Genomic DNA, 14,271 nt, shown 5'->3' on the forward strand with positions numbered 1-14,271 from the left:
CCACACTGGGGTCGTCGGTCGGTGGACCTCGTGGGGCCGTTACGCCGTGAGGAACCGTCGCGGCAAGTTTCTTGGGGCCGCGTTTCCAGCTCCCTCGGGCGCCGTCCAGGACAGTGCCCAGGGTGGGGACCCGCGCTCGCGACTCGCCAGGCGCCGCGGGACGCTGTCCCTGCTCACGCGCCCCCCGCTGGGGAGAGGACCCCGTTTCTCTTCCTCCTCTTCGGCGGCTGTTTCCCTCCGGCCGGCGGGCCTGCGGCAGCTCACTGAGGCCACAACGCGCACTTCCCCGCAGGCCAACGACGCGGAGAACCGTCTCTCCGTTCCGTCGCCCGCACTGGAGCTTAGCGGTGCGCGGGAACGCTCTGCGGCCACCACACTCCGGCCGGCAGAAGCGCCTCCTGCCCTGCCTCCCGTCGTTCCACTGCGGCTCCTCCAGCCACCGCGGAGATCCCTTTCTCTCCTAGTCCTTTAACGGCAACATTCTGCAACAGCAAAGCGGCCGGGCTCACTCTTCTCACCCTTCTAGGTCCCACCAGGTCCCTGAGCCCCGCTCGCGCGTCCTCTGCACTCTGTCGGTCCATGTGCCCGGGAGCGAGCGCGTCCTCTGCACTCTGTCGGTCCATGTGCCCGGGAGCGAGCGCGTCCTCTGCACTCTGTCGGTCCATGTGCCCGGGAGCGAGCGCGTCCTCTGCACTCTGTCGGTCCGTGTGCCCGGGAGCGAGCGCGTCCTCTGCACTCTGTCGGTCCGTGTCCCCGGGAGCGAGCGCGTCCTCTGCACTCTGTCGGTCCGTGTCCCCGGGAGCGAGCGCGTCCTCTGCACTCTGTCGGTCCATGTCCCCGGGAGCGTGCGCGTCCTCTGCACTCTGTCGGTCCATGTCCCCGGGAGCGAGCGCGTCCTCTGCACTCTGTCGGTCCATGTCCCCGGGAGCGAGCGCGTCCTCTGCACTCTGTCGGTCCGTGTCCCCGGGAGCGTGCGCGTCCTCTGCACTCTGTCGGTCCATGTCCCCAGGAGCGTGCGCTCTCATCAGACTTCTGCCTCTGGACAAGTCAAGGCCCAGCTCTCCTCCACCCGGAATAGTTACAAAAAGGCCGAGAAGTTCAATGTTCTACTTCTGACTGTGGAGCCATCAAACTTCCACGGAAATTTCCAACATGGAGGTTCCCAGAAAACGTCCGCTGTCCTGGAGGCTCCTTCAGAGCTGCCTTCATGGTATGGAACGGGCGCGTGGACCGTAAATTCTTCAGATCTTGCCCATCCTGTTTTCTACATGCATCTCGCTTGGGGCACGGGGTCAGCGATGACTCAGTGGGGAGCAGACCTTGGGATCTAGGTAAGATGGGAGCGTCCCTGCACCAAAGACCACTGGCTCAGACTCCCAAGCTTGGCTACTTTCAAAAATACCAGGGTGCAGCCTTCCAGGGTAGACTTTGGTGTGGCAAGTTAGACGTGAGAAAACAGGGGTTAGTATGGGTTCTAGTCATTGTTCTCACATATGAATTTGGGCAAATCTGTTGACGTTGTGAGACTCAATTTTCTGTCAAAGGAGGACACGGGACATTGTCTCTACGGCTGCCTGTATTTCTAAAATGGTGTCATTTTAGCTGTCATCCCACTTGTGTCATGCTGTCCAAGTACTAGCTGAAATCAACAGCTTCTCCTTTAGAAAAAAGTAAGATTCATTAGACAAAGGGGCAGAAAAATACAGGCAAAGAGCCCCCAGTGGTTTCCCGCAAACTGGGCGAAAGGGTCAAGGTTAAGCTCAGCCTGAACTTCAGCTCGGAAAGCCCGTCCCCGAACACCCGGTCAGGTCCCAGTGCTGAGGCGGCGGCGAGCTTCCCCGTGCCTCAGTCACGTGCCCGGCAGCATCTCTCCTCTCGTGGCTACGAATTCAGCCTAACCGAGCTTCTCCTCAAAGGGCTTTAGTAGCAGCTGAACTGGAGAGCTCCGGGACAAACCCAGCTGAACACATGCGCAGGACATCCCCGCTAAATGTCACCTGCACTGAAGACGGCGATCAACGGTCTCTTTGGGGTCTGTTTCTCCTGTGAACCAAGTCAAGGTGAAGAGGGAAAAGTAGCATTTCAGTAGGTAAATGGAGAAATAATAGAAAACATCGTTTTGGACAAGCCATACCAGGTCCTCCGTAAATGACGGCCAGCAGGATGGGGCCTCCGGGGAGCTCAGTGGGGCCCAGGGAAGGGGCCAGCCAGCGACTCAGAGCCAGGCCGCTGGAGACCAGCGACACACGGATCTAGCGGCGGCTTCCTGTTCGTGGTGTCGCGTCCTGCAGGACAGAGCTGGAAGACAAGGCTGGATTCTGGGGCAAGGCTGCCTGGGTCTGAATCCCAACTCCGACCTCACAGTCCCCGTGACCATCGCTCTGAGGAGGTGTGTAGCCTCTAAGCCGTCCACCGGGAACAGTGAGCAGGCTGGCTCGGGCGCTCCCGGCCGGGTCACTCACTCGGCCTTCTGGGACACTCCCTGTCCTCGACGCGGTGGGACGTCTTCTGACAAGCTGCGCAGAAGCCGCTCCCCACTCTGACGGTTTTAAGCCCGAATTCAACAAACCAATGACGTCGGGTTACCTAAAATAATGCTGAACACCTGCGGGGACCGACCTGGGCAACCATGGTTAACCCCTGAGGGCACCCGAACCGGCCAATTCCGCGCACATGGCACGGCCACGCTTGGCACTGCACCGCTCGTCAGAGGACTCTGGCTGGCGCATCCTTGACACGGTACAGTTTGTACAGCACGTCTGGGAACAGCCCCCCAAGGTTGCTGAACTTGACTCTGAGGTCTTTTCCCATGAGGCGGCCACATGCAAAGGAGTGGACCCCAGCGGCCCCACCGTCCACGCTGTTGAACAAAGCAGCGGAAGACGGCTCTGTGGGAGGCGGGCCTGATCCCGCCAGCGCAGCTCCGGGGCACCTGGAGGACGACGAGCTTCCTTCTTCACGGCCTTCAAAATTAGGAAAACGCCTCCTTTTTCCTTAACAAGTATAAGGCAAGGGGAGAATGAAAAAGTTGGTTCCAAGACACAGCACACAGCTCAGAGGAGGTGTTGGGTAACGGGGGGCACGATCACCACCTCTGTGACCGTGGCCCGCCCTGACCGCCCCCCGCAGCCGCAGCCACATCACGCGTGCTCGAGGCGGGCGTGCCGCACTCCGGCCGACGTTCTGCGGGAAGAAGGTCTTGGACATGGGGCTGCGGCCCAGCGCCGGTGAAACGGGAGTTAGCTCACGGCCCCCGGGACTCTTCGTGAACGTGTGTGTTCACGGACAGGTGTTCAGTGACCCTGATGTGGAGGGAAGGGGACCGGCAGCTCACTGCTGGCAGCCGGCGGACACCCTCCTAGAGCCGCAGCTTGTCCGCCTGACCACGAGTCCGGCGTGGACTCTCCCGTTCCCGCCAGCCTCGCCCCGACCCGGGGCCCAGAGCCGAAGTCAGGTTTCCTTCCTCTTGTGAGAATCTGCCCGCTCCAGTCCCAGATGGGGTCAGGACGTCAGGCTGCCGGGAGGGCGCCGAGGCCCTCGGGGTCCCGCGAGCACAGAGTGGTGACACCTAGGTCTACACAAGGGCCACCAAAGCTCTTCAGGTGTCCTGTGATGCCGGGGACCCAAAGCAAATTAGGAGACTCACACCGGGCCATCTCTTGAACACAGAACATCTTCTCCTGTTTGCCTCACGGCCTGACGTCAACCTTGACGAGCACGTCGCTGCAGACACGCGGGCTGTCGGAGACGCTGCACAGCAGTCACACAGGCCACGGGCCTCCTGACGAGTGGCCCCATGGTGCCGCTGGACGTGGCAAGACTGGGCTCCCCGTACGGGGTCTCGGGAAGCCTCCACCTACAAGTCACTAACGTGCAGCAGGGGTGACTCTGCTGTGCCTTTCTGAGTTCAGGACGCAGAGGAGGACTCTGGCGCGTTGTGAACTCTCTCCCTCCCCCTCCCCTTCCTGTGCTCCCTCCCATGCAGAGAGAAGGCCACCCTGCCAAGGTGGCCAGGCCCGGCGCAGCCAGCCCTCCCGTGCGCAGGGAACACACCGGAAGGGTCGGAAGGGTCGTTCCTACGACAGCTGCCAGGACAAAAGACACATCCGCCTTAGGGGAGCCTCACACTGGGCTGCCTTTCTCTGCAGCGGAGGCAGCTTTCGGTTAGAAAAATGAGTCTCCAAACACTTTTTACAGAGTTCACAAAATCTACGTGGTTGGAGAAATGTTAAGTTCGAAACTCGGGATCAACGAATTTTTCAGAAAGTTGACCGTAAAGCGCGCTGTGGATTTTACATGACGGATGTCCACGCGACACTGCCTTACGGCCGCTGGGAATGGATCCAGGGAGGGCCGGCGGCGCGAAGGCAGCAGCGGCTCCTCCTCTCTACACCTACGTGACCCGCCCTCCTGCCACTTCTGCGCCATCGGCTGTCCTGCTCCGCAGCACCGGCACCCACAGCCTCAGATCAGCAGGGAACCGGTTCAACGGAACCGCCGCAGAGCCTGCCTTCCGCCCACCTGGGATCAGCACGAAGCTCGGAGTTGCAGGCAGCGACCACGACACCCGCCTCAGAGTGGGAACTGCTTTCTGAGTGCTGGTGACAGGCTCTTCTTTGGGTTTCTGTGTTTGATTCTTTCTGACCCTTTCAACAACCTCACGGTGTAGACACAACTGCAGCGTCCACTGGCAAGTGAGGACCAGGCCCCGCGCATCTGGCCTCAGGCTGCGTTGCAGAAGGAAGCAGGCTCGCCCTGCGGTCTGTCTGGAGGAGAGTGGCAGAGTTTCGTGGCAGAAACTTGCTGACCTCGTTTTTGGCTTAAAAAATAAACATGAAGACACTGGACAAGAACTCAGGGTTCTGACTCAGCTGGTGGCGGAGTCCCCGGTTGGAAAGCGGACACCTCATTCCACCTTCTCAGCCTCTGTCCCTCTCCGTAGACCACCGAAGGTCTCGGGGAACTTCTCGTCCTTGTAGAGCATGAAGCCACAGAAAGGACAAGGCTTTCTTTCTCCCTGTCCGATCGGCTCGGAGGAGTCCAAAAGGGAGAAGTGTCCAACTGTCAAAGAATCCCCGTGTAGCTGCTCACACGTGAGAAGTTAGATCAGAAACAGAGGCTGTCGTCTGCCTGCACAGATCCAACGTGAGGCGTGATGTGATGAGCTCTGGGTGCTACACTGAACGTTATATTAAAAACCAATGATGTGTGATCCCTTGGCTAATCGAATTTAAATTAAAAAACAAAAAACAAGAAATAAAGACTTCTCAGAAAGCTTCTCTGTGGCTTCCTGCGTGTTTGTTCAACACTCTCTCCTTCCAGCAGGTCACCTGTCGGAGAGCACGGCCGGCCGCCTTGCTCTGGAGCCGCAGGATCGGGGCGCAGCGGGAGGAAGGCGGAAACATGAGCCAGGAGAAGGGGGCGGGGCTTGGGGGAGATGCTGCATGTGAGACCCCACCGCGTGAGGTCACACACTGCCCCCAGCCCCCACGACTGTCACACCTCAGACCCTCCACCTGCGGGGTAAGCAGATGAACACGTAAATGTCTGCCCACAGAGCTCTGTTCCGAGCCGACTGGAACCTTGGGCTTTCTGGAAGGGGGTGGCCTGCCTCTGCAGGGAGGACTTTACCGAGCAGGGAATGGGGGCCGGTACTTGGAGTAACTACGACTAATCCCTTCCTACATACTAGACACAACCCTGAGAACAGATCTCCCACGAGATCCCAGCTTCCATGCAGGTCAGTAGAAGTAACGGCCTGAGAAAGCAGATCTAAGTCAAATGTCCGTCATGGCTGTGGCTCAGACGTCGTGGCCCTGGACTCACAGACGCACCTGGGCACACACTCCTCCCAGCGGCGCTGCTAAGTAGGGGCCAGAAGGAACCCTGAGCCCCCAGACTGGATTCCCTGAGGCAGCACCTCTTCAGAAACGGAGGACGCCTGGCTGGTTTCCAGCCTGCGGCTGTGAGGAGGCGGCCGCCGTGGACACCCAGTGAGGTCTTCTTGTGGATGCACTGTGCCAGCTCGAGCGTGTCACCAGACAGACGAAGGGTCGACCGCAAGGAACCGCCAACACCGCGGCGGTACGTTTACACCGTCCCCAGCACGTCGGCACCGCAGCACTGGTTCTGGCCTAGCTGGTGGACAGGACGTAGCGGTCCCGTGCGGAGCTACGCCGCACCTCCCCAGTGAATGATGACGCTCGGCACCTCTCAGGCCCTAATTGGCTGCTGGTGGCTCTTTTTCTTATCAAGCGCCTGTTCAAACCACTCACACGTTTTGTGTCGGCTCGCTCAGCTGTCTTTCCCGTTCGTCTTTATTAAGGTGTACTTGACACACAACCAAGAGCACACGCTTGTTCTGACACAACCACGCACCTATGAGCAGCATCACCGGAGTTAAAGCAACGAACGGAACTCTCACCCCGAAAGTGTGCTTGTCTGTCCTCCTTCTCACACTCCCGCCCGCAGCCTCCCGCTCCCGCAGCCTCAGGCAGGCACTCAGTTCCCTCCGTCTCTCATGCACTGCTTTGTATTGCCTCATACTTCGTGTAAATAAAACCCTATCGGCACGCGCTGTCCGTCCGTCCGTCAGCTTGATGACTCGGACAGGCATCAAGAGACGGCACGCATCCGTAAGCCACTGCTCTGTCGCCGAGCAGCATCCCCTGTCTCGTCAGTTGTTGACAGGCGTGGAGTTTCTCTGGTTTGGTGGGAATGACGACGACAGCTGCCGTGAACACTCGTGGACAGCTTCGAGCGGACGAAGGTCTGCAGGGTCCCGACAGGAGCGCGCCAGCTGGATCACAGGAGGGCGTGTTCCCACCCGCAGCGGGGCACGGCGTTTCCCTGCCCCTTTGCCAACACGCGGGCAGTTTCTGAAGTTTCAGCCGAGCTCGTAGGCGCAAGACGGCAGCCCCTGCCTATGTGTTTTACTTCCCCGACGAGCCCCACGGACCATCGCAGCTGACTTTATTTGCCACCGTTTACTTGCTTTGGTGAAGTGTCCTCAGACCCTGTGCTCCATTCTTTACTCGCCTCATCTTTTTCCATTTTAATGAGTTTTGAGAGCTCTTTATACAACATAGAGAAAAGTACTTTTCAGGTGTATTACTTGCACATTTTGTTTCCCAGCCTGTGACTTGTCTTTTCATTCTCTTACCAGGACCTTTCACAGAAGAGACTTGCTGATTTTCATGAGGTCCAACCTACGAGTTCTCCTCTCCTGGACTTCACTGGCTGTCACATTTGTACGTCAGTCTGAGGGACCTCAATACCGAAGACAGGTGACACGTGATCGTATCTCCACTAATTGGAACTTTCTCTAGTTACTCTCATGGTTTTTCTTTAAATTCTCAGTGTAGAAAGCATTACACATTCTGTTATCTTTCTCTTGTTTCATAGTCTTGATGCTACTGTAAATGACTTCTTCTGTTTGCGGTCAGTGTATAGAAATATAACTGATTTCTGCACATTTACTTGGCATTCTGTGGCAGTTCCATGCTCACTTATTAGTTTTAGTAGGTATTTTTTGTAGATCCCACCAAATTTTCCACAAAGCTGGTCATGTAATCTGGATGTCATTTATTTCCTCCTTTTGCTTTACTGCACTGACTAAACGCTCCAGCGCAGAAGAGCCACGAGCAACCCTCCTACTCTAATTCCAGATTTCAAGCAGGAAACATGCAGTCTTCATTCAGTTCGATGCTAGTTGTGGATTTCTATCCTGAATTGCTGATGACTTTTGTCAAATACTTTTTCTTACATCTCTTACGACGATAGTATAGTTTTCCATTTTCTTGTTAATGTGGTGAATTATACTCAATTGCTTTAAAATATAGATAATTTCTCTGTATCATCACATATTATCGTTTTTTATATAATTGGATTTGATCTGCTAAAATTTATTTAGAATTTTTGCTTCTATATTCTGAGGGATAATGATCTGAAGTTTTCTTTTCCTATATTATTTTAATCATCTGATATTTACTGGCTTATTTTATGGCCCAAGGCATGATCTATATTGGGAGATACTCTGTGTACACTTAAAAATAATGTGTATTCAGCAGTTTTTATGGATATCACCATTCTATTAATATCCATTAGATTAAGATTCTGATGGCATTATTCAAATCTTCTATATCCTTAATGATATTTTATCTATTTGTGTAAGAATTTTTGAGAAAGGAGAGTTAAAATATCTAAAAATGACTGTGGACTTGTATAATTCTCTTAGTATTCTCATAGTTTTTCTTTATGTATTTGAAGTGCTGACGTTAGGTTCATAAAACAGATTCGCGTCCTGTAACGAAGTGATCATTGGGTCGTTCTTACACGCAAGTGTCTCGCAGCGCCGGGGCCTGACGTGCCCCTCAGCAACAAGAGAGCCGCAGTGGCTCTATCCACAGTTTCCTTTGTGCATATTTTCCACACTTTCACTTCCAACTGACATAGGTCTTCCTATTTTCATGTGATTTGGCTTTAGTAGAATATAGTTAATTGTTCTCTGCTTTTTTGTTGTTGTTTTTTTTTCTTTTTTTTAATTTTTTCAATTTATTTATTTTCAGAAAAACAGTATTCATTATTTTTTCACCACACCCAGTGCTCCATGCAATCTGTGCCCTCTATAATACCCACCACCTGGTACCCCAACCTCCCACATCCCCGCCACTTCAAACCCCTCAGATTGCTCTCTGCTTTTATTAAACTTGAACATCCCTGCTTTTCAGGTGGAGGGTTCAGCCCATTTGTATGACACAATCACCCATACGGGAGGACCGACGTCTGCTTTCTTGATGTCTGTTTTATATTCAGCTCACGAGGTCTTTATTCCTCGCTTACCTCCTCCTTTCTTTCCTTCATATGGATAAATAATGCATTTTCAGCATTTCATTTTATCCCTGAACTGACTTTTAGTTATACCTATTTTTGCTTACTTATTAAGATGGATGCTGTGGAAGTTAAAATGTTTATATTTAATTTATTATAGTGCACTTTCATGTAACATCACAAAACACCAAAGTCACTCTTCTGCTCCTGTTGCCATTTACTGCTCTTCCACATAAGCTGTAACCCCCACAATACCCTTTTTAAAAAAAGGTTTTATTCATGCATTTGAGAGAGTGCGTGTGCGCCAGAGTGCACACAAGCAGCCGGGAGCAGCAGAGGGAGAGGGACAAGCACACTCCCCGCCAGCACGGAGCCCAACGCCGGACTCCAGCCCAGGACCCCGGGCTCACAACCTGCGTGTGCCAAAGGCAGATACTTAAACGACTGAGTCATCCACATGCCCCAAATCCCAAAATACCTTTTTATTTTTTTCTTTTAAATATGCAATAGTCTTCATCAAAATCTTAGACCTCTTATGTGTATGTATCTTTTTTTTTTTTTAAAGATTTTATTTATTTATTTGACAGAGAGAAATCACAAGTAGGCAGAGAGGCAGGCAGAGAGAGAGGAGGAAACAGGCTCCCTGCAGAGCAGAGAGCCCGATGTGGGACTCAATCCCAGGACCCTGAGATCATGACCTGAGCCGAAGGCAGTGGCTTAACCCACTGAGCCACCCAGGCGCCCCTGTATCTTTTATATTTACTTGCAAATTTACCACTCCCATTCATTTTCATTCTGTTTTTTAGATATGGGTTTCTCTATGGCGTCATTTTTCTTTAGGCCAAAGCACTTCGTTTATGATTTCTGTAGCGGGGGGTCTTCCAGACACGGATTTTTCCCTGTTTCTTCTACAGTTTTGAACAACACAGAATTCTAAATTGATGGGCTTTTTTTCTTTTCTCTCAGTACTCTATGTCCTACAGTCTTCTAGTCTCCTAATGAGAAGTAAGACTCCTTCTCACAATTATTCCCCAAGACACGATGTCTTTCTTCTCCTCAGTACACCTCTAAGATTTTCTCTTTGTCTTGGGTTTTCCTTGGTTTGATTACGACATGCCTAGATTTTGTTTTCTATTTATCCTCCTTGTGGTTCATTAAGCTTCTTGCATCTATGTGTTGATGTCTTTTATCAATTCTGGGCAAATCCCAGGCATTATTTCTTCAAATACTTCTTTTACCCCATCTCTTTCTCATATTCCCTTCTGGGATGACATTTACACATATGTTGGAGCATCTAATAGTGCCTCATGTATCTCGGACGTTTTGTTCATTTTTTGTACTTCTTTTATGTTTTTTAGGCTTCATTTTTTATCATTCCTATTGACCAGACTTGAAATTCAGACTCTTTCCTCTGCTGTGTCTGGTCTGTTACTAAACTCATCAAATGATGCTTTATTTCTGATCTTACCGCTTTCCATTCTAGTATTTCCATTTGGTGTTCCTTTATTGTCTCCGTCTCTTGGCTGCAGTTTTCTATTTGTTCATGTGTGTCTCACCTTTCCCACCCAATCCTTTAATAGATTTGCTCCTTAACGCGTCCCTTCCTCATCACTACACCACCTGAGTCACAGCTGGGCATCCTTATTCTTCTAGTACCTCTTTCCTCGGGACCATGAGTCACCTCTTCTTGTCCTTCACGGGTCTCCCGGTTCTTGATGGTAAGCTAGGTTTTGTATGAAGAATAGTAGAGATGGAAGTAATATTTATGCCTGGGAAACGGCAAGTCCTTCTCTGTCAGTCTGCTATTGTGGGGCTGAGTTCATGTGAGCTCTGCTGGAAATGGGCTTTGTTGCAGACTCAGACTCCGTAACTCCCGGCTACAGGGGTGTTGAGGGTGGGATCGAGTCTTTTCTTCAGCAGTGCTAGGATCGAAGCCCTGGCGTGACTCATGCTCTGCAGACAGCTGCCACTCCTCGGAGCCTGGGAGCTGTCTCTGATTTACAGCCAAGACCAGTGTGCGGCCCCACCTCTCTGCTCCCCACAGGGTAGGACTTCTCCCACCGCTCTGCCTTGTCCCAAGCCTCCAGAGGGCTGCGGAGGAGTGCTCAGAGGGTCGGGCGCCCCCGTCGCCCCCCATGGCGTACTGCCTTCTCACACACTCAGTGCTCTGTGCAGCTGCAGCCGGGGCCCCTGTCCCCACAGCAGCCCCCATGCACGGTCCATGGTTCCTTAAGGTTGGGGCCGCACTCTTCCCATCCTTCCTACAGCTGGATCCTCTCCTGCTGCCGCAGCCCGTATGAAAGGAGTGGGGCCTCTTCTCCCCTAGAATGACCTCATTCATTTTTGGAATTCTATCCATTTGAGTTTCTTTGTATCATCCGCAATCCAAGGGGTTTCTAAAAGCTAGGACTGGGAGCTCCCCTGGCCTGTCCATACTGTTCGGGTGGGACTGGGCGGTCTGCAGACATTCTGCACTTGAGTCCACCTGCTGACCTCCTGCTGCTCCCAGCACCCACCCCGCGGAGCCCTCACGGGCCCACTCACCATCTGGTCCACAGGCCTCCTTTATGTGGAGCCTTCCCCACAGAGCTGCTCTAACCTTGACTGTGTGCGCACGTCTTGCCCCCGGGGAGTACTTGTGAGGTCCCAGCGCAGGACTAGGGTTTGCCTGTCTCACCCGGCACATAGCGCAGCCTGTAAAACATGAGAATGCTCATGCCGAGACGATGTTTCCAAAATAAGTCCGTTAGTTCACAGCACTCCCGAGTGATGCATTTGGGTTTTAAAGTTCCCAGCAGTGTACTGTAAATTGAGAACGACTGTGTCCTCCGTAGGGACGACAAGGACACTCAGCCAGTGCTGCCGAGGTGAGCACAAGCAGCAGCTGCCTCCAGCCCTGACAACGCACGGCGCGAGAGGACAGCGGTGCCCTCTGACCCCCTCGGGCTTCGGTTAGGACGTAATTCGTATTAAAGCCCCGGAAGGTAATAACTTCACCATGTTTCTCTGACCCTATGCTAGAGTTAGATTTTTGAAGATACATAGAAAAAGATTATTTATAAAACAATTCACCGGAAATTGGTTGCACCTTGAAAGATCATGGGTGTATAAAGCTTAAATTCCCAACGTAGACTTTCATCACTCGAGGGGCCGGAGATGAGAAAACCCTGCTCCCAGCCCTGCCTGGCTGTACTTCTGTGGCAGAGAAGCATGCTGGGCTGGGCGGCTTTGGTAACGTCTGGTCATGGACTTCTGCTCTGTCCAGTCTTTGCTCATCAGAGAGATGACACTGGACAGAGAAAACAAGTTCTAGACTTTCATGCATTTTTGAACACTGAAAGCATCCGTCTCGACACAGAAGAGAAAGCCTGAGCCAGAAGCACCACCACGAGCTCACGTCCTGTCCTCCTCCGCGTGCCTGTCTTCTGAATAGCCCATGTGGCGCGGCGCTAAGATGGCCAGGACAGCGCAGAGTCCACGCTGCACGGGGACATCTGGGAGGAAAAGTGCCCAAACTGCGGTGCATGGCCCTCCCGCCGGATGTTTGAGGACTACGAAGCCAACCCTGGCCGTGTGGATGGACGGCTCGCGCGGGGAGACCGGCCCCGCTCCCGTCTCTCTGCTGACACGGAGCGCAGGCAGGGACGGACACCCCTCTCCCTGTGCCCCCAGCAGCCCCAGCGTGGAGTCAGAGGCAGCGGCCCCACCTCTCAGACACAGGCTCTCGAAGGAATTGGGCCCCGTGAAAGACACCAGTCCCACCTTCTTCTGGAACGGGAAGGCTACCTTGAGAGCAATCCAGGATGGCTTCCAGACGGTCAGTGGCAGAAGCGCCACGCACAGGAGCCCGGGCTGCAAAAACACGGCAGCAAATCCTACTGGCTGGCGTGAGGAAGCTGCACAGTCACGCACCCCAGCACCACCGCGGGCCTCACCGGACCCATGGAGGCTGGTCCGGCAGAGTCATTCACCACTCGGGAGGTCATGCCCTGGGACCAACCCAAGAGCCCCCAGGAGCTGCCCCATGGTGTGGCCACCGTCCCTCCCAGCACTCCCAGCCCTGGAGTCCCCGGGGTCTCCCTTCACGAGGCCCCACTGTCGGTTGCAGCTGATTTCTGACCCCGATACCGTGCGGTCGGATTCCTCGGAGCAGGGCGCGGACAGCACGGCGATATGGCGGAGAACGCGGGGGCCTTCCCTGCGCCCTCCACGTCCAGAATGCAGACTCTGTCTAAACTCGCCTCTCCCGTTTTAGTGCAAGGCTAAGTGCGTGATGACCACGCTGAAGGGGAAACACGTGCCAGCTTCAGAACGAAGGCTGGGGCTCCCCTCAGCGGGGATAGCTGAGGAGGCTTCGCAAGCAGCCTGTGGGACGGAGGCGAGCTGCAGCCCTGGAGCCCGCCACCTCCCTTCAGTTTGTGCAGCCCACGGAGAAGACCCCAGACTTAGGCTAAGGGAACGCGGTGAGCCACTCCAGCGAGAAATTTCAGCTGGTTCCTTCGCTCGGGCATCTTCTGGGTCTTCTGAGTCTGCAGAACTTTTAGCGACTCTCTTGCCCTTCCCCCCTCCACAACCATCGCTGGGTCACGAGGCAACATCTCCCTTACAGACGCCCAAAAACCCACAGCCAAAGCCAAGGCTGAGCATGAAGCTTTGTGTGATAAGGACACATCGGCGGACAAAGGCGGCAGACGACACGACGCTGTTAGGCTTGCGTGCGCTTCAGTCACCCGTCTTCAGGACTGCAAGAGGGGCTGGCGTTCGCTGTGCTGGGCGGCAGGCACAGCCGCGGGACCGGGGCCGTGGGGCTGTGCGGTGCCGGAGCGCGGACGGAACCCATGTCGTCCAGCACAGCCGCATCCTCGGTCCTGCTCGGGAGACGGGGACACCAGCCAGAACCAGCAGCTGGTTTCCAGACTCCCGACCCACTTACACTGCGTTTCTTTTTTTTTTTTTTTTTTTAAAGATTTTATTTTATTTATTTGAGAGAGAGAGACAGTGAGAGAGAGAATGAGCGAGGAGAAGGTCAGAGAGCGAAGCAGACTCCCCATGGAGCTGGGAGCCTGATGTGGGACTCGATCCCGGGACTCCAGGATCACGCCCTGAGCCGGAGGCAGTCGTTTAACCAACTGCGCCACCCAGGCGTCCCTACACTGCGTTTCTGAAGACTGTTCGTGACGAGGAGTAATGACAACTGTTAAGTGAGGCCGTCCCCGAAAGCTGGACGTGCGCCGCCTTCCCACAGCCTCACAATGGCCGTAGGGCCATTATGCGCACCTTCATGGCCAGCGCCCGGGCCGAAGAAGCTGAGCATCTGCCCCAGGCCACACAGCACTGAGGGGATGAGTTCTGAACCCGCTCCAGGGTATCCAGCATTGCGCCCACCGCGTCTGCCCACTGCCAGCTCCCCAGCAGCCTCCGTGCTAATCCCGTCTCCGGCCC

The 14,271-nt window shown here is 54.2% G+C and overlaps 1 protein-coding gene across 1 annotated transcript in view; it reads right to left on the reverse strand.

Annotated features, from left to right (window-relative positions):
• PTPRN2 (protein tyrosine phosphatase receptor type N2) overlaps nt 1–14,271 on the reverse strand; it is a 514,367-nt gene that overhangs the window by 424,530 nt on the left and 75,566 nt on the right. The window contains exons 5-13 of the mRNA XM_044247045.1: nt 14,081–14,143; nt 13,560–13,697; nt 12,958–13,027; nt 12,765–12,818; nt 12,537–12,681; nt 12,227–12,323; nt 3,694–3,750; nt 3,118–3,211; nt 519–989 (exon numbers count right to left, since the gene is read on the reverse strand). Coding sequence (XP_044102980.1) covers nt 519–989; nt 3,118–3,211; nt 3,694–3,750; nt 12,227–12,323; nt 12,537–12,681; nt 12,765–12,818; nt 12,958–13,027; nt 13,560–13,697; nt 14,081–14,143 — 1,189 coding nt within the window. The remainder of the gene's footprint in view (nt 1–518; nt 990–3,117; nt 3,212–3,693; nt 3,751–12,226; nt 12,324–12,536; nt 12,682–12,764; nt 12,819–12,957; nt 13,028–13,559; nt 13,698–14,080; nt 14,144–14,271) is intronic.

The sequence above is a fragment of the Neovison vison genome, chromosome 4, assembly GCF_020171115.1.
Source record: "Neovison vison isolate M4711 chromosome 4, ASM_NN_V1, whole genome shotgun sequence".
In the NCBI taxonomy this organism is placed as follows: Eukaryota; Metazoa; Chordata; class Mammalia; order Carnivora; family Mustelidae; genus Neogale; species Neogale vison.